Source organism: Chenopodium album, chromosome 9 (genome assembly GCF_948465745.1).
Source record: "Chenopodium album chromosome 9, dcCheAlbu1.1, whole genome shotgun sequence".
Lineage (NCBI taxonomy): Eukaryota > Viridiplantae > Streptophyta > Magnoliopsida > Caryophyllales > Amaranthaceae > Chenopodium > Chenopodium album.
In genome coordinates, this window is record NC_137842.1 from 44,998,349 (window position 1) to 45,016,350 (window position 18,002).

At 35.9% G+C, this 18,002-nt stretch overlaps 1 protein-coding gene across 2 annotated transcripts; it reads left to right on the top strand.

The window, feature by feature from the left end:
- The first annotated feature begins 1,653 nt into the window (after positions 1 to 1,653).
- LOC145558534 (vacuolar fusion protein CCZ1 homolog B-like) lies at positions 1,654 to 17,714 on the top strand. Of its 2 annotated transcripts, XM_081619802.1 has the most exons (10): positions 1,654 to 2,942; positions 3,914 to 4,007; positions 4,818 to 5,001; positions 5,087 to 5,125; positions 5,232 to 5,341; positions 10,512 to 10,607; positions 10,721 to 11,170; positions 11,616 to 11,771; positions 12,017 to 12,246; positions 17,418 to 17,714. In XM_081619802.1, the coding sequence occupies exons 1-10, from the start codon at positions 2,758 to 2,760 to the stop codon at positions 17,440 to 17,442; spliced, it is 1,569 nt and encodes a 522-aa protein (XP_081475928.1). In that variant the 5' UTR covers positions 1,654 to 2,757; the 3' UTR covers positions 17,443 to 17,714. The 2 variants fall into 2 exon arrangements, with proteins under 2 accessions (XP_081475928.1, XP_081475929.1); XM_081619803.1 differs by lacking the exon at positions 5,087 to 5,125.
- Positions 17,715 to 18,002: the final 288 nt, after the last annotated feature.

The window sequence follows — 18,002 nt, forward strand, 5'->3', positions numbered from 1 at the left end:
CCTATATTTACACTACACTAAACTAACTCATCCACACAATTGAATAATAACACTTGTTCAAAATTATATTCACCTGAATCCCAAGTTGCATGGAACCTAATCACTAATTATTATAGCACCACTTGAATTCTTTACCTAATCAAACCAACCTATTTCCATGTGCACTACTCTCTTGAAGTATAATTTTCATATCCATCATAGCAAAAACAAAGTAATAAGTTCCAAGTGGATATGATAATAGTGATTCTATGTCAACGAGTACAAACATACGTATATCAAGAAATACGAGTGAGCTATTGCTTCAAAGTTTGATGATATTATATCTGAAAGATTGGCCAGTATTCAAAAGACAGAAAGTAATTGCAACAACTGATCTTCACTCAGCTTCATTATATAAGTTACCTGTAATAATCAAAGTCATTAGAAACACCTCAATAAAGGTTCCTGCACTACTTGAAAATCAGTCCATATTAACCAAAAATCACAATTGATTCCACCCATTTTACAATTTTACACAACACAATGTCTGCTTAAAAGCAACCATTATCATTAAATTTGTTACTAAGCTGAATGATGTGGAGTGAACCCAAATATCAATCAAAGAATAAACATTAAAAGAGTAAATTGTTGCCCATTCCTAGCTTAATTTTATGGCTGCCCATAAAGACAAAATTGAGTGGAAATGAAACTCCATGGAAGCGTTTATACCATACTCATTCCTAGCTTAATTTTATTGCTGCCCAAACACAAAACCAAACTAATCCCGACAACTATGAAACCACAATTAAGCGAAATCGATCTAATTAAATCGAACAAAAATTATTAAAAAACAAAAAAAAACCGAGCTGATGAATTGCAATTTTCGAACAGATAAATGATGGAACTAAGAAACTAAAAAAATTGAATATAAATCGGAAAAAAGGAACAATCGCAAAGGAAATTAAACAAAAATCGCAAAGGAAATCGAACAAAAATCGCATAAAAAATCAGGAAAAAAAAAATCAAAATCGAATAAAAATTTCACAGAAAATCGCAAAAAAAATGAAAGAAATAATATAAATCAACACAATCGAACACATAAATTCAATAAAAGAAAGAATAGTAATCATAAGAATAGAATAACAAACCTTAATTTCTGAAAGTAAACCCTAATTTCTTAAACGACTTTGCTGCCAAAATTGTGAGAGAAAGGGGAGAGAGAAAACTGTAGCAAGGCTAGACTCTAGAGGAGTAGAGAGATAGATTATGCGTTGAATGAAGAGGGAGGGTTGGGATAAGTTTCCCCTAAAATTACTAAAATGACATTACTACCATATTCATTTTGGGTGGTCAGATTTACACCAATTCTACGGTTCAGATGGGTTCTTATATAAGATTGGTTCTTATATAAAGGAGGGTTCTTACATGAGCCTTCCAATATATATATATATATATATATATATATATATATTCCCTTTGTTTCTTATTTCTTGCAACATTTGTCATTTTGGGGTGATTCACATTTCTTGCAACAAACTTATTTTTTTCCTTATTTAGAAACTTTTTTCTGTTAAAATGACCAATATACCCTTATTTAAAATTTTTTAACACATAATGTTACATATAATTATATTCCGTTATAACCTTAATGTACAGTAAATTGATTATCTAAAATAATCAAACCCATTATCTTTCTCTCTCCTCCTTCATCTATCATTTTATCATCTTCATCTCTCATAATCAAATTCCAAACTACCCTTTAAGTGGGCTTCAGATCTGGTGTTGGTGAGTTTGGTGGTTCGTCGGTGCTTTTGGTGGTGTCGTGGGTGGTTCTAGTGGGTCGTCGGTAGGTTTTTGTGGTTTCGGTGGCAAAGGTGGTTTTTGTGGTTTGTGGTTTCACAGGGTGGAGGAGGATCGTGGGTTTGGTAGTTTCGTGGGTCTTAGAACTGGTCGTTTTCGGTTGTGTTGGTGGTGTCGGTGGGTTAAAATCTGGTAGTGTCGATGGTGTTGGTGGTTTCGCAGGGGTGGAAAAGGGGTTTTGGTGGTTTCGTGGGTTTGGTGTGGTGGGGCTGGATGGTGGTTGTGGGTGGCGTGGGTTCTAAATCTGGGTGGTTTTCGGGTAGAAGTGGTTTTGTTGGGTGATTTTGGGTGGTTCTGGGTAGCTTCGGGTGGTTTCTGGGTGGCTTTGTTGGTGGTTCTAGGTGGTAGCTTTTCATTGCTGGTGGTTCTGGATGGCATACGCGTTCATCGATGGTGGTGCTGGACTTTTAGTTGTTTAATTAATTATTCACCCCTCCCTCCTTAATACATCATTTACATGCCCTTACTTTTTAATAATTATGCTTAAAAACTTTTGACTTGGGAACCGTGCAACCCCCTTTGTTGCAAGAAATAAGAAACGGAGGGAGTATATATATATTACCCAAATCTCAAATTTATAGATATTGCTACCACTTAACGGAATCTGTTAAGTGAGCCCCATTATTTCATTAAACCGGTACTAAATGTGAAGTAGGTGTTTCGCTGGTAGCAGGGTGTTTGCGACATGATCGATAAACCATAATTGCAATATAGATCGCCAAAATTTCTGTTTTCTTTTGAAATTATAAACTTTCATGCAAAAATTTCTCATTTCTTATTGGCATGATTGTGAATCAATCTTAATATAATAATCTTCCTCCCTTGTTGGAGTAGATTCAACACCGCTAAAACCCTAACTTTTCATGGTTTAATTTACTGAATTTTGCATAATTTTTGGGGCAAGAGTGATTTCGAAGAATGGGGCTTTACTCAACTGCGACGATCTCAGCTGACGCCGTGAAATTGTGTGTGTTTGACCTGCGAAGGGGTCAGCGAGAAGGTGAAGAGGTTGAAAAAATTCTGTATTTCTATCCCTCCGAATTGCCATTGACTGATCAACTCTCTGTGATTGGGCTTAGTGAAGGTTTGATCACCTTCACAAGGTTAGTTAATGCTCTTGCTTGCTTCAACCTAATTTGCTTTGGTTTGCGGAATTGACATGTGTATTGTATTTGATGATTGTTACCTTGTGTGTTATGATTGTAATTACGATTGTAATTACTGGGGAAATTGCTGTGTATAATTTAGAGGTTATTCTTTTCGAAATTGCAAAGTAGGCAATACTGTGCTAGTATAATTTATAGGGGTATTCTTTTTTACAAATAAATGGAAGATTGCGAAGTAGGCAATACTGATTTTTAGAGGGGTATTCTTTTTCTACAAATAAAAGGGGAATTGCTAAGTAGGCAATACCGTGTATAATTTAGAGAAGTTTTCTTTTTCTACAAATAACTGGGGAGATCGCAAAGTAAGCAATACTCTGTATAATTATAGGGGTATTCTTTTCTACAAATAACTGGGGAGATCGCGAAGTAGGCAATACTGTGTATAATTTAGAGAAGTTTTCGTTTTCTACAAATAACTGGGGAGATTGCAAAGTAAGCAATACTCTGTATAATTATAGGGGTATTCTTTTCTACAAATAACTGGGGAGATCGCGAAGTAGGCAATCCTGTGTATAGTCTAGAAGGGTGTTCTTTTCTACAAATAATTGTGGGAATTGCAAAGTAGACCACATTGTGTATAGTTTAGAAGGGTGTTCATTTCTACAGATAATTTGAGTTTGTTAATGGGTATAGGCTGATTGTTAAAGTTGTTTAATGTTTATTTATTTATTTATTTTTTTACTTGTGGAGTAAAATGGAAATGGAGTTTGTGTTTGTTGATGTCTCCACTGATTTGTTCAAGAGTTTTGTTTTTTTACATTCTTTTTGAGATTGTGTGTATGAAGTTAGTGCAGTCGAATGCATGTACATGCTAACTTGATGTGATGAGTGTTAATTTTTTAGTATGATCTGATCGTATGTGTAGAGTTTTCTGCTCACCAGTAGCAAAATTTTTATCTTTTCTGTAGAATCTTCTCTCCAGATGCTGCTTGTGAAGTCATTGAGGCTGAGAGGCATTCCCATGTTTTCTATGAAGCAGAGCCTGACGTTTGGATGGTGATGGTATGTATATTGTGCTTTTACTAATAAATATCCCTTCCAGTTAACTTGTATGACTTTTATTATTGTGAGGTGGGCCTTTGTTTCTGCTTGGGTGATGAGGAATCTATCTCTAGAAGCTTGTGGTAGGCTAAGAGCTAAGACTTGATTTGTTGTTTGTTATAAACTTAATTGTTGTGTACTGATAATAATGCTTAACTACTTAAGTTGAATGCAAATATATCTGAACTGGGTTCAGAGCTTGTACCCTGTAGATTGTATTTTGATTGTTGGAGATGCTGGTGATGACAGATTGTTGGAGATATTGGGGAAAGGGATATGAGTAAGAGAGGAAAACACTCCCTCTATCATGGTTTATAGTCAATTTGTCCCATCTTTCCACAATTGAGAATATATATGATTTCACTTGGTGCCTTTTTTCATTTTTTTCTCCACCCCTTGGTGTAATGTTACAAAATTTTTGAATATTTCTTTTTAATAGTGGAAATGTGTTTTATCAAATTAATTTATTATACCTATTCAAAAAAAAAAAAAATATTAATTTATTATACATGATTATTATTATTATTACCATATGGTAGACTTGTAGATTAAAAATAAAGGAAAAGCTGACATTGCTGCCATTTTACTCTAGCATATTATAAATACGTAACTTTACCATCATATATGGGTTTCATTGGGGCATTAGGAGAAAGGACAATGCATTCATCCCACGATGAGGACAACCGAATGGAGATTTGAATATCCAATAGCTTCATATACTATGTGTGTTCAGTATCCACTGTATTTATTCTGTGGTTTTGTCTGTTCTAGGTAGTGGAAAAGAATAAGGAGTTGGAAGGTATATGGCGTATCGAGGCCCTAAGGGGAATGCTTAAAGAAGTGCATTCTCTGTTTGTAATGTTCAATGGATCCATAAGAGCAATGCTTGACAAGGAATCTACTGGAGCACTTATCCGCTCACATTTATTCTCCTTTATCACTGATTATCTGTTTGGTAAGGCCTGATTCTTTTATAAAATTGAGATTGTCTTTCTACTGTCTTAAGTTGTAAAAATTTATTTTAAGTTACTAATTGTCAGCATGTCAAAAACGGTATGCTTTGGATTTCTGCTGCTGGGGTAATGCTGAAGTTCCTGTGTCATTCTTCATTGGATTTGTGCCATTGTGGCGTAGTGCTGAAGTTGCTTCCCTCGTGCCTCACTTAAAATTTTCTCTTTGAGGCAGATTTCCTTGCTGGAAAGAAACTCCAACTACCATCCTTCCATGATTCTTTACAAGAAAGAGGAACTGTGCAGATGTTGACTGTAGGACGTGAGGCTGCAATAGAAATTCAGGTATGTAATTGGGTTATTTATTTTTTATAGTTGAAGAGATTCATAACTCTTTGTTAGTTATTGCTTCATCTGATGCGTCCTAGATTGATATAATTAAATTATTTTGTTCATTGGTGGTGATGTATTTTAAATGTAGCTTATCTTATTCTGAGTTATCATCTGTCTCAGCCTTAGGATCAGAAATTGGTCCAGAATCAGTGACAGGTGATGTGTACTGCATCATCTGGCAGGAAAAGCTCACCTGTTATTTTCTAGGACCTAGGCAGTGACAAATCAATTCTCTTATATCATTGTAATCCTAAAATTAATTAAACCTGATTAAAGAAGTCTTAAAAGAAGCCCAATCTTTACTTCTAGTTCTAGAAATACTGCTGTAATGATTTTTTGTGAAAAACTGGCCATATAGTGCTACTTGCCTTAGTTGCCTACTTCAATCTTTTGTAAATGTTTGCATGTATCATAAAATGTATAGTGTTTGTGTAATACTGTAATAGGATGTTCAACGAGTGAGAGGATGTCTGCAATGGCTGGTCTCCCTCACTTTTTCTATTGATTCCATCAGTAGTGCTTAGTTTTATCTTTTTACCTAAAAAATAAATGGGGGCTAACATTCATATGGAATACAGATGGAAAAACGGGTTAATAGTAGATGAGAGATTGATAGATGAGGAACTTTGATCGGTTAAGGTGAAGGTAAGAATGAATATATGTAATGTGGACCAGTGTGGCGGATACAAGTGATGGTTAGGACTGTATGCGACCCCGATTGAAGGAATAGGTATTTTGGGGTTGTAGTAGGTGGCCTCATGTGCAGTTGTTCACTAAGGTTCTTCTAAAGTTGTAAGAACCCGAGCCATTGATTACAAATCTCTTATCTGAACTGACACTTGAACGACACTTCTTGTCGTCTTTCTTTCTTTCTGTCATAAAAAATCTCCTATACCCATCCAATCCGTAAAGTCTGCCAACGCCCCTTGCTCCCTGTGGAGCCTCTGATCTGTCTCTTCCATCTTTTCAGCTTAGGAACAGTTTCTGCTCTCCCTGTGGTCTCTATTGTTAAGTGGTGACAACAATAGGGGTCATTAAAGCTTTCCCTCATCATTCAAAAGCTCTAATTGTAGTCCTGCCTGCCCTAACTTTGATGTGTTCAACCATGAATATATTAAATCCTTTTGTATATCTTTCGTATCATCATCAATTAGTATTTTACCGTGCAGGAACTGGGATAATCATGCCTGTAAGCTAGGATGCACGGACTCGGGTACGGGTGTCGGACTCGGGTATGGGTCAAAGTGTCGGACTCGGAAAATTCTAAAACTAAGGATCCGGGGACACGTTTTTAAAGAGTCCAAATTTTGGATTTGGACTCGGGGACACGAAAATGCAAAAAAAAAAATATACTAAAATAATAAAAAAAAAAAAAAAAAAGTTAATTATTCAATGATTTTTTAATTTATTTTAAATTTTTTGTTTAGTACTGTACCTGGCAGAAAAAAAAAACAGTAAGAAAGAAAAGTCAAAGTACATTTATTGTTCAGATTAAAATAAAGATAAATGAGAAGGGAAAAAGAAAAGGTAAACCTGGTAAAGAGGAGTTAGAGGACACGTGATTATATCCCCACTAAAAAGTAAGTACTTTTCCCCACCTACCCCCACCTCCACAATTATATTATAAAAAAAAAAAAAAAAAAAGAAAGAAAACAGAAATTGCAACTTGAAAATGTCAACCCAGCCTCCCGTCACCGGCTAAGAAAACCGGCAACTTCTTGGTGCTGGCCTGCTCGTCTTTCCCTTCCAATCAAAAGCCCTAAGATTTCGACTCTTGTTTTGGTGAATCCGACCTTCTATTTTAGATCTAGGGTTTATGACTGACGAGTCCACTTTTTCTCCCAAGCGTCCGACCCGGATTCCGTGTCCGCACCCGGGTCGCGTCGTGTCGACACCGGTACGGTGGGGTGGTTGGCCGAGTCCGAGCTTCGCAGCCTGTAAGAACTAACAATTTCTTTTCTATGAAGCTAAAGATTATCTAGTTCTTCTACCAAAGAGGAAGTATATCCTGGTTGTAGCCAATCCCATTTCTGGGTTAAGGCTTTGATTGTTGTTGTTGTTGCTATTAGGATCCTCTGGATACATCTTTCAAATTCTATTTTTTATTAAGGGTTCTCCTGAAAAGTTATGTAGGACATGTTTCTTGTGCCCAAGGTTCTAAATGTTTTTTGGCTGTTCCTTTCTCTAATAGTTCCAAATGCTGGGAAACTCTTCTCCAAATTTTTTTGAGGATTATATGTTATATCGAGAACTTCTCCCCATGCATTTTGGTCTAGCTTGAAAAATGACCAGCTTGTCAAATCTTAGGTGTGTTGATTACAATGGACAAAATTATTATCATAGAGACCTAGCTTTGACTTATTCTCTGTTTAGTAGCTACTAGCTAGTCAGTTATTTGCAATTTTTATTCTATGCTTTAGCGTACAGACTGTTTGATTGGTAGGTTTATGGGTGCATTAATTTTACCCTACGCCTTTCCCTTGTTGGGCCCCTTGCTTGAGGCATCAGTGCTATCAGATGGTATGATGCCATGACTGATCCTCGTTTGAGCATTTGCTTGCTGCGCTCACCTGTGGGACTGAGGTTGCAGGATGTTATGATCGGTTGATTCTGCTCAACTGAACCATCGATAACTTATGCTATATGTACATGAAATTACACACTGGATGAGGTGGCCTTGTAATCTATAAAGCAGTCAGGGCATGTTTATATATGATCAATGGCACTTGTTACCTATGGAGTGGCCTTGTAATCTTTAAAGCAGTGAAGGCATGTAAATTGTCAATGGCTATAGAGTGGCCTTGTAATCTGTAAAGTAGTCAGGGCATGTAAGTTTATGACCAATGGCACTTGTTACCTATGAAGCATGAGTACGCCTGTTATAGAGTGTATCCTGTACTGTAGACGGGGAAGGGACAATTACGTTGAAAATACTTCCCCAGGACGTCCCAAAGTGTATGTTGATCCCATTACTTCTTGGGGATGGTAATTGGGTGTATTTGTGTCCCCTGGTACTAAATTGAACTGTTTACCCATAAAAGACATCGATAACTTATTCATTCCAAACTCCTAAGTATTCATCAAACATTGAGATTACGGTTGAGTAGTGAATCCAACATTTTTTTTTTTTTGAGGCTCTATCTTTCTCACCTCCCGTGGGAATACTGATTACTGAATAAATGGGTAAAAATTTCACACTTGAATGCAACACAGCTTGTACGTAAGTAGTACACCTCTTATTGTCTTTGACTCTTTCACTACCCTCTTGGCCTCTTTGCCTGTTGTTATGTAATGGGTAATTCATCAATTATTTTTTTTATTTACTTTTTACTTGTCTAATTCTAAAGCTTTGACCGTTAACCCTCAAATATTTTTTAGCGGTTTAATTTCTGTAATAATTGTTAAAAAATGGAAAATTTCACAGACTTATTGTTTGAGAAATTTTAAATAAGAATTGATAGATATTAATAATCGATATGTTTTTTAATATTTTGATTTGCTGTTTTTTCATCAGCTTTCTCGTTTATTTCTGTTGTCTGTATTGGTGCTACATGGCTTGTTACTTAGTTGAGTTCTTGAAATTTCTTAATTTGACCTGGAACTCTGACTTTTAACTTTCAAGAGAAATGGGCCTACTGTCCTTGAGTTTCAGAAGATTTTCAGAAACTTCTTGCAGCCAATGAAAAAAGATGGGGTCAAATAGGTAGATCTGCAATCTGCAAGTATAAAGGCTGTCCATGTTAGGCCATACATTGTAAAATTCTTGATTGGTCTATTATTTCTTAAAAAAAGTAGAAAGGACATTGAACCCTTGCAATAGTTTTGGAATGCTATAATTCTAAGCTTAAAGTAGCAAACCCTTTGGCTTCGTTGACAAGTGGTGCAGGTTTTACTTGAATGCAAAGTGTTGTGGTAAAGCAAGTATGCAGACCAAATGACCATTACTACATGGTATGTGGCTATGCTGTATGATAGGATTCGTGGTACGGGATTGAGAACACTAAATGGTACCCGTAGCAATTTGGGTATGCAAGGAACAAAATGAATTGTGAATAAAAATATTTCAACGATGCAGGTTATGCAAAGTGTTATGTACGTATGGTAAAAGCAAGTATGCTGACCAAATGACCAATGCTACATGGTTTGCGGTATGATATGATTTGAATACGGGAACGAGAACACTAATTGGTACGCGTAACAAATTGAGTACACCTAGGAATGGAAATGAATCATAAATAAAAATCTTCATCAATGCAGGTCATAGGCTTGTTGAACCTGGTCGCAGGGTTCACCTAGTTGGGTTGTATTATCAATTAGTCTATCAAATTTGGTTCAAAATCAGGGGTCCATACCATGTTTCCGGTAACACTGATGCAGACTGATGTAATAATGGCGTGCATCGAAAGTGTTTTTTGATTTCCCTTTTTAAATGAGGTATGAGATGCTATAGATAGTCTTCTATAATTTTGTTCAATACTGATCACCTTACTAATTTGGTTGTTCCATGTGGGAACTACATACACTTTCTGGTTTTGGGTGTCAACTTCTTCACAATTATTACTGTATATGCAGGTTTCAAGACTTAGGGATTATCTTTTTGTACTCCTGTCTTCAAATTATCTTCCTGTTAGATTTGGACACACATATTTAGGATTTAGTAGGGTGGGTTGATTTTTTAGTATATGGTGGGAAAATAAAAAGTAAATAATAGGTAGTGGGTAAGAGAATCTGCATAATGTAGAATGTAGCGTATGAATAGAGCTCCAGAGAGAGAGAGAATGGAGAGGTCCACATCACATGGATTGAGAGGGTATAATAATAATTTTAAGTAACTAGAAGATTTTTTGTAGACATTCTTAGAAGGAGCACAAGAAGATTATGGGGCTGGAGGGAGTAACTATCAATTCGTTCATATTTGGTTTGTTTGTTGTGGGTATTAAATATCGTTTTTGATGCTGGAGTATTGGCTTGTTTATTTATATCATCAAATATGCATGCTTCTGCCAATAAATGCGAAATAAATTTGAACAATAGGTTATTGTTCCCTTTTTCTTTTGTTTTTTAAATCTCCCCTTTTGATGTAACTACCTACTCTTACCTAAATGAAATGGGCAATTTGCAGTCACTAGTACGAGTGCTTGAATCATGTGCTGGAAGTGCAGGGTGCCATTCCCTTGTCTTGTTCCATGATCTGTTGGTGTCAACTTCTGTTTGTCCGGTATTTTCTGACTCCAATTTGTTTAGTTTTATCATTTTCAGTAAAAGTTTTGTTGGGTGCATCACAGCACGCCAAATATATTTACAATGCTAATATCTTACGTGATTTTCCAGGATGACACTGTCAACTTATATACTTATGCTGTTTTGAGGATGACTCCTCGTGCTTTATCTGCCAGTGGTAGCTCATGGTCCTATTTACGTAAAGGAAATACTGCTGCTCATCTTACAGCAGGATCCATCCTTCCAACTTCATCCACTTTTACAGAACGAGTTCAAGGATCCCGAGATACCTCCCCTAGTGGAGAAAGTAGATATCTCATTGCAAGGCCTTTGCAGCAGGGCAAGTGGTCAAAAGGGAAGGATGGTTTTCTTGTAACTAACCAATGGGGATCAGATATGAATGCTTCATTCCGCACTGTTTGGCTTCAGCAAACAAAAGAGAGAATGTATCTTTGTGCACATCAGCACAAAAATGTCACCATTATTCTTCTGATTCCTGTCACCTCTATTAATAATGCAGAAAGAGAGATACCTGTGCTGAAGCAGCAGCTTTTGGAGAATGTTAGTATCTATTTCTGCTCCGTATTTTAAAAGAATATGAGTATATCTTTTGTCAGTTGCCAAAAAAAAAAAAAATGCTAGCATTTATACTGCATTATACAATCAGTGGCTTTTTCCATATGTTTAGGTAGTTTGCTACTTTGCTTATTATTATAATTCTTTATTTTTGTTTGGTATTAATTTATTTACTGTGTCTTTGTTTGTGTCTTTGTTCATTAATGTAATTTTCCATACATATATGTAGATGTACTCCTAAGTTATTTTTTTTATTTAACCCCCTATAATTTTGTTCCTTCTGGTCCTATTTAGCTTGGTAATCTTATAAAATTTTAAATCTAGTGCTTTTGACTTGTCCTTCTTTAAAAAAAAATTTGTGTAAAGGTCATCCTTATGCTGATATTGTCGAAATTCTTTGTGTTTAATGTTTATTTTATGTATCTGATAGGCGTCATTAAAGATCTTGAAAGTTGAAGAAAAACTTGCAAAAGGTTGGGGAGGTGAGAATGCGTACCATGTCAGTGGTTATCGGTATCTGTTAGTGGATGGTGATAGATGCGTGTCCAGGGCTTCTCCTGCAGCAAAAGCTGCAACCTTGGCAAAGGTAGCTTCTGATGCTAACAAATTGTGCTACATTTACTTAAATTGAGTATTTTTTACCCATAACTTTTACTTTGTCTTAAGTTACCTCCCCCCTCCCCCCACCCAATAAATAAAAAAATAATATCACCCCAATCAAAGCTTACAATATGAGTAACAGTGGAATTCATAGCATCTGTCCATTATGCATATGAGGTTAGTTTTGATTTTAATCATACTGTTTCGTTTAATTCTATCTGGTATTTCCAGGAATCTTTGGTTGCAATGTGCAAGCTGAGGGAAGAGATTGACATGGAAAAGAGTAGAACTAAAGATGACGATGTAAATCATGATAAAGACCTGGAAGTGTGCATCAGGGCCAAAAATAACTCATGGGTTGTTGCTCGGATATTGAGAGGAAAAGAGCTCTATGTGGTTTTGGAGAAAGCCAACGAAACACTTCTTTATGCATCAGATGCCATTGAAAAGTTCAGCAACAGGTAATTTTTTAATTATTATTTGGAAAAACTGTCGAGAATAAACCTTTCGCCCATCTTCCAAAAATAAATGAGCTTTTGATTATCCCAGAATAATATAACCTTTGATGGGCATCTGCTCAAAATAGAACATGACCGGGTAGTAACATGTTCAATTAGTTAACTAGGACACGTGTCATATATTGATTGGTTAGAGTTTTTTTTATTATAAAAAAATAGCATTTAAATTAATTTTAACAATTAAATTCTTAAAAAAATGATTTTAATTTTTTTTTACTTCTATTAAAAAACTGATTCCACCTTTCCCCTTTTCATCTTCTCCCTCTATAAATTCCGGCAGAAGCACCATCCAACAGCACCACCAAGCGCACCATTTTACGCACAACTTTCTTGCCCCCAGCCACGACATCACTACATCACTGTCAAACATCCTGTTCGGAAATAAGGGTGTAATTATGTTTGATTAATGCGGAACAAGTCAATGAAATTAAGAACGGAGAAAAAACAATAAAGAGGATAAACAAACAACACAAGGATTTACGTGGTTCGGTCAAAATAGACCTACATCCACGGGTGGGAGATTCGAGAGTTTCTTCACTATAATGGAGAAAGAACGAGATGGAGAAAGAACAAGAGAATAATACAAGGAGTCTTAAATCTAATGGCTCAATAAGGTATGATCTAATTGATCAACTAAAGGGTCCTTTTATAACACAAGGAAACCCTAATAAAACCCTAAGATTGTTCCCCAAGTATACTCAAATAGCCGTCATAGAAAAGATATAATTTTAGGAAATATTCCATAAATTATCCTAGAATAACCTAACTACCGAGCTATAGGTCGGCAGCTAGCTCATGCCTGCCGCAAGTCCTCATAGGGCTGAGCAGTGAGCTATAGCTCGCAGCCTCGTTGCAAATTTCCAGCTTCGTCAGGTTTTTGTAAAATGGTCATAACTTTCTCGTTTCTTATCGGAATTGGGCATATGACCTATCGTTGGAAAGCTCTTGAACCAAGCTATCACCTCCAACTTGAATCATCTCAAAATCAGTTGTAGTTTGAGAGATATAAGCGTTCAAAGTCAGCCCTACTAGATTTCGAGTCACAATTTAACAATCTCCACCTTGACTTGAAATCGACCAAAATACAAGGTAACTCCACCTTGAACCAAAAAACAAGAAGTAGTGCTCATAATAAAACATAAAACCTCCACTTTAAACAAAACTCCATAAGCCTACTCACATTAGGCTATCACCAAACAGACATCTTCCATAACTTGTGAACCGGTGCGTCTCCGAACACAAAGTTCCGTACACAAAACCATCACATGGCCTAGATTGAGAGTATAATGTCCCGACGCCAAGCATGCTTATCAAAATTGACCAAACTCTCTTCAAACACTTATTCATCTCAAAAAAATCAAACTAAAAAAACTTAAGCAATTCTAGAAAAATAAAAAATTACTTCAAGAATTTCTAAATTGCAATTGTACTTAATAAATCACAAAAGTACCAAATTGAGATAAGAAATAGCATAACTAGAACAAAATCTAATGCATAACCAAGATTGCTACTTTATTACAAACAAAAAATCAAAAGCAATCTATCATAGACTCCATACCAAAAATCCACACGGTTTCTCGTTTTACCAAGAGATCTCAAAGGGGAACTTATCATGAAGAGATCGTAGAAACCGCAACCCCAAAGCTCGTAACCCTAAAGTGCATAATCATCATCATCGTTGGTATTGGCAATATTTGCGGATTTGTCCTCATTGGACTTCTCCTCATTCTTCTTCTTTAATTTCCAACACTCGGATTTGATATGACCCTTCACATGACAATAGTTACAAACTTTTCCTTTACCAAAATTCTTATTACCACCATGAGCAACTAAAGCATTATTTTGAGCAGGATTATTAGATTTATTAACCAATTTATTGTCAATTAAATCTCTTTGAGTTAAGGCATCCTTAACATCCTCCAAACTCAAATCATCTCTACCACACAATAAAGTATCTCGAAAATGCTTATACGTAGGCGGTAAAAAACACAATAACCTAATAGCCATATCCTCATCATCAATCTCAACATCGATGTTTTGCAAATACATAATAATAGAGAAGAATTCATCTAAATAAGACTTAAGCGGTTTACCTTCTTCTAGACGAAGATCATGAAGTCTAGATTTGAGTACTAGACGGTTGGTCACGCTCTTTGTCATATAAAGTGACTCCAACTTCAACCACAAACCCGCAGAAGTCGTCTCCTTGGCAACCTCTCTCAAAACATCATCAGAGAGACATAATTGAATTGCCGAAAGAGCCTTCAAATCAATCTCCTCCCACGTATCCACCGTCATGCCCGAAGGCTTGTTGGATACACCTTCAAGGGCCTTGTGACAGCCACTTTGAACCAAGATGGCTTTCATCTTCAATTTCCATAGGCCAAAGTTCACTTGCCTATCGAATTTCTCAATATCAAATTTCATTGGCATAATTTAATCAAACTAACCTATAAACACCTAAACCTTAAGACCTTAAAACCTTGGCTCTGAAACCACTTGTTAGGAAATAAGGGTGTAATTATGTTTGATTAATGCGGAACAAGTCAATGAAATTAAGAACGGAGAAAAAACAATAAAGAAGATAAACAAACAACACAATGATTTATGTGGTTCGGTCAAAATAGACCTACATCCACGGGTGGGGGATTCGAGAGCTTCTTCACTATAATGGAGAAAGAACGAGAGAATAATACAAGGAGTCTTAAATCTAATGGCTCAATAAGGTATGATCTAATTGATCAACTAAAGGGTCCTTTTATAACACAAGGAAACCCTAATAAAACCCTAAGATTGTTCCCCAAGTATACTCAAATAGCCGTCATAGAAAAGATATAATTTTAGGAAATATTCCATAAATTATCCTAAAATAACCTAACTACCGAGCTATAGCTCGGTAGCTAGCTCATGCCTGCCGCAAGTCCTCATAGGGCTGAGCAGTGAGCTATAGCTCGCAGCCTCGTTGCAAATTTCCAGCTTCGTCAGGTTTTTGTAAAACGGTCATAACTTTCTCGTTTCTTATCGGAATTGGGCATATGACCTATCGTTGGAAAGCTCTTGAACCAAGCTATCACCTCCAACTTGAATCATCTCAAAATCAGTTGTAGTTTGAGAGATATAAGCGTTCAAAGTCAGCCCTACTAGATTTCGAGTCACAATTTAACACATCCTTCATTCATCACCACACAAACGATATCCCACAAACACCCACAAGCTGCCTCCCCCTCCGTCAAACAAAACTACCCACCATTAAAAACCCTCCTAATGCCACCCTCAAAAACCCCAAAACAGATTCACCAACAAAACCACCCCCTTACGCTTGAAATTCTTCAACCACTGTTTAAGGGAAAAAAAAAAAACTAAGAAAAGGAAGGGGGTGATTATGAGGGAAGTGCTAGTATTTGGGTGAGGAGTGATGACTGATAAGTTATGAGTAGGTAGGGGCCTAGGGGGAGGGGAAGGTGTATGACAGTTGACGGAGAAAGGGAGGGGTTGATGGGGGAAGATTTATTTTTTATTGAAAAAATAAAGTTAAAATCTATTTTGTTAAAAAGGAAATTTAAAATTTAAAATATTTCTCCCTCAATCCCCAAAAGTTTAACCCTTTTAGCCTAATTTTAGTCCCAAAATGATTGACCCGTTTGCATTAAAATACCTACCAATTTACAATAATATTTGTGCAAAATTAGCTTCCCCATATAAAATTTTGTTTTTTCATGTACTTTTATTACTTTCTCTCTCTATTTTTTTATAAACCCCATGTAAAGTTATCTTTCCAATACAATTTTACTTCTTTTTATTTAACTTTCTTAATACCTGCAAAATCAGCCTAAAAGGGTCGTTCTTTCGGGGACAGAGGGAGTAAATCCTAACCAATCAAAACGTGCCATGTGTTATGGTTGACCCATTAAACCGATTACCAATTTTTCATTCTATTTTGAGCGGATGTCCATTGAAGGTCTTATTATTTTGGGATAATCAAAAGGTCGTTTTATTTTTGGAAGATAGGCGAAAGGTCGTATTATTCTTGACAGTTTTTCCTTATTATTTAAGATTTAGCTTCATGTCTTACTATTTTCAAAAGCAGGGTATTAGTATTCGGCCACCTTACTTTGAATTACATAAATATTTAGACCATCGGATGTGATTAATCAAGTCGCACATTTTTTCAACCACTTAGCGCATAACAAATCATTGAAGGAACTAAATGGTAGGCAAGTAAGCTTAATTTTATTTTGATGATCTTATCTGGATGATAGAGTTCAAGGATGCATTTTGGTTTTAGTTTCATATGTATTACTTAATATAAACTATCCTAGCATCATTAGTATGTTACTTGGACTCTAGTTATTATGTCAGACGTGAATATGATTCTAGTGCGAATACCCATGGTGGGGCACAGATACTTGAGGTGAAAAGAAGAATCTACATAACATAGACTCGATGAGTAGTGCTTCACCATTTTGTATTAAAGTGTCCTTCCAATGCATCCTAAAGTAGGCAAGAAACCTGTATGTCTTGCTGGTTTGGTATGGCTCATAATATAGAAATTTTCTGTGAGAGGGCGGCTAAAACAATTGAAATGATCAGGCGAATTTTTTAACCCATGGAGACTGGTATTTTTTATATGTTATTATTCTCAAACTTGTTTCAATGGTTGCGTTATCAGGCTGTCACTCCCTTCTCGGCCTACCTTGGTTTTTAGTTTGTTTCTCTCTCTGCTACTTGGAACATATTCTCATTCTTTTTTGGATATTTAACTTATTTTTGGTACAAGTTAGGCAAGGTTGGAGTGGATATATTTTGTCTTTCACGAATCATTAAGTATTTTATACCCTCAGCTAGTCATCCCTGTTTTGGCTGTCTTGCGTAGACTTCTCAGCGGTTCATCAGTGTTGGCTGCTTACTTTTGTTGGCCATTCATTGGTCATGGTGATAGTTCATTGTAGTGTCCAAGGGCTTCTTTAAATTTGACTAACAGCAGAACTAGATACTTTAGATAAAATTCCTCATTTTCAAGTCCCATATTTGCACTTTCATGTTACATTAATGGGACTTGTAGTGATGCATTGCTATAATGTTCAATTATTCATGTTCTTCACTTGAAATTGTAGGTATTGCAATGGAATTTTCTCATAGAGTTCATATTCATGGAAGCTAAATGCAAAATGAGGCGGAGAAGAAGCTTGTATCATTCTTTAGACTTTTGCTTAGAATCATGGCACCTTATTTTGTACATTTTTGTTGAATATATAGGTGGATAAATGTCCCAATAGTTTCTAGTTTATTTTTAAATGTCCAATTCTGTATTTGATGTTATCTATTCGCATTGTTGGATCAATATTATTGCTGTTTTAATTGTGCATATATGTGTGTTTATTTTTAATAAATTGGTACATTAAGGCCGAAAAGTTGTTTATTTCCATCCTCATCATTTTTGAACACCATCGTTCTTGGCACAGCTGTAAGGCCTGCAACAAACGTAAAAGAGTACGAGTTCGGCTCAGCAAGTCCTAAACACTCCAAAGAAAATTGCGGTTTCTTAATGTAGCATATTTGATGTGGGAACTGCCCGTTAATTTAAGTCATTAAAGTTTATAGAAACAACGATTTGGTGGGGTTTAAAGGAAGAATTTTATCCTTTTCGTTATTTTTATCTTTTATGGTTATTTAATTTAGTGATAATAGAATAAATAAAG

What these genes read in the sequence shown, in the direction of transcription:
- LOC145558534 (XM_081619802.1), top strand. Translation starts at nt 2,758, where the DNA reads ATGGGGCTTTACTCAACTGCGACGATCTCAGCTGACGCCGTGAAATTG. An exon ending in AAGCTGCAACCTTGGCAAAG is followed by an intron (nt 11,772 to 12,016) that starts GTAGCTTCTGAT and finishes TGGTATTTCCAG; the next exon opens with GAATCTTTGGTTGCAATGTG. An exon ending in ATTGAAAAGTTCAGCAACAG is followed by an intron (nt 12,247 to 17,417) that starts GTAATTTTTTAA and finishes TTGAAATTGTAG; the next exon opens with GTATTGCAATGGAATTTTCT.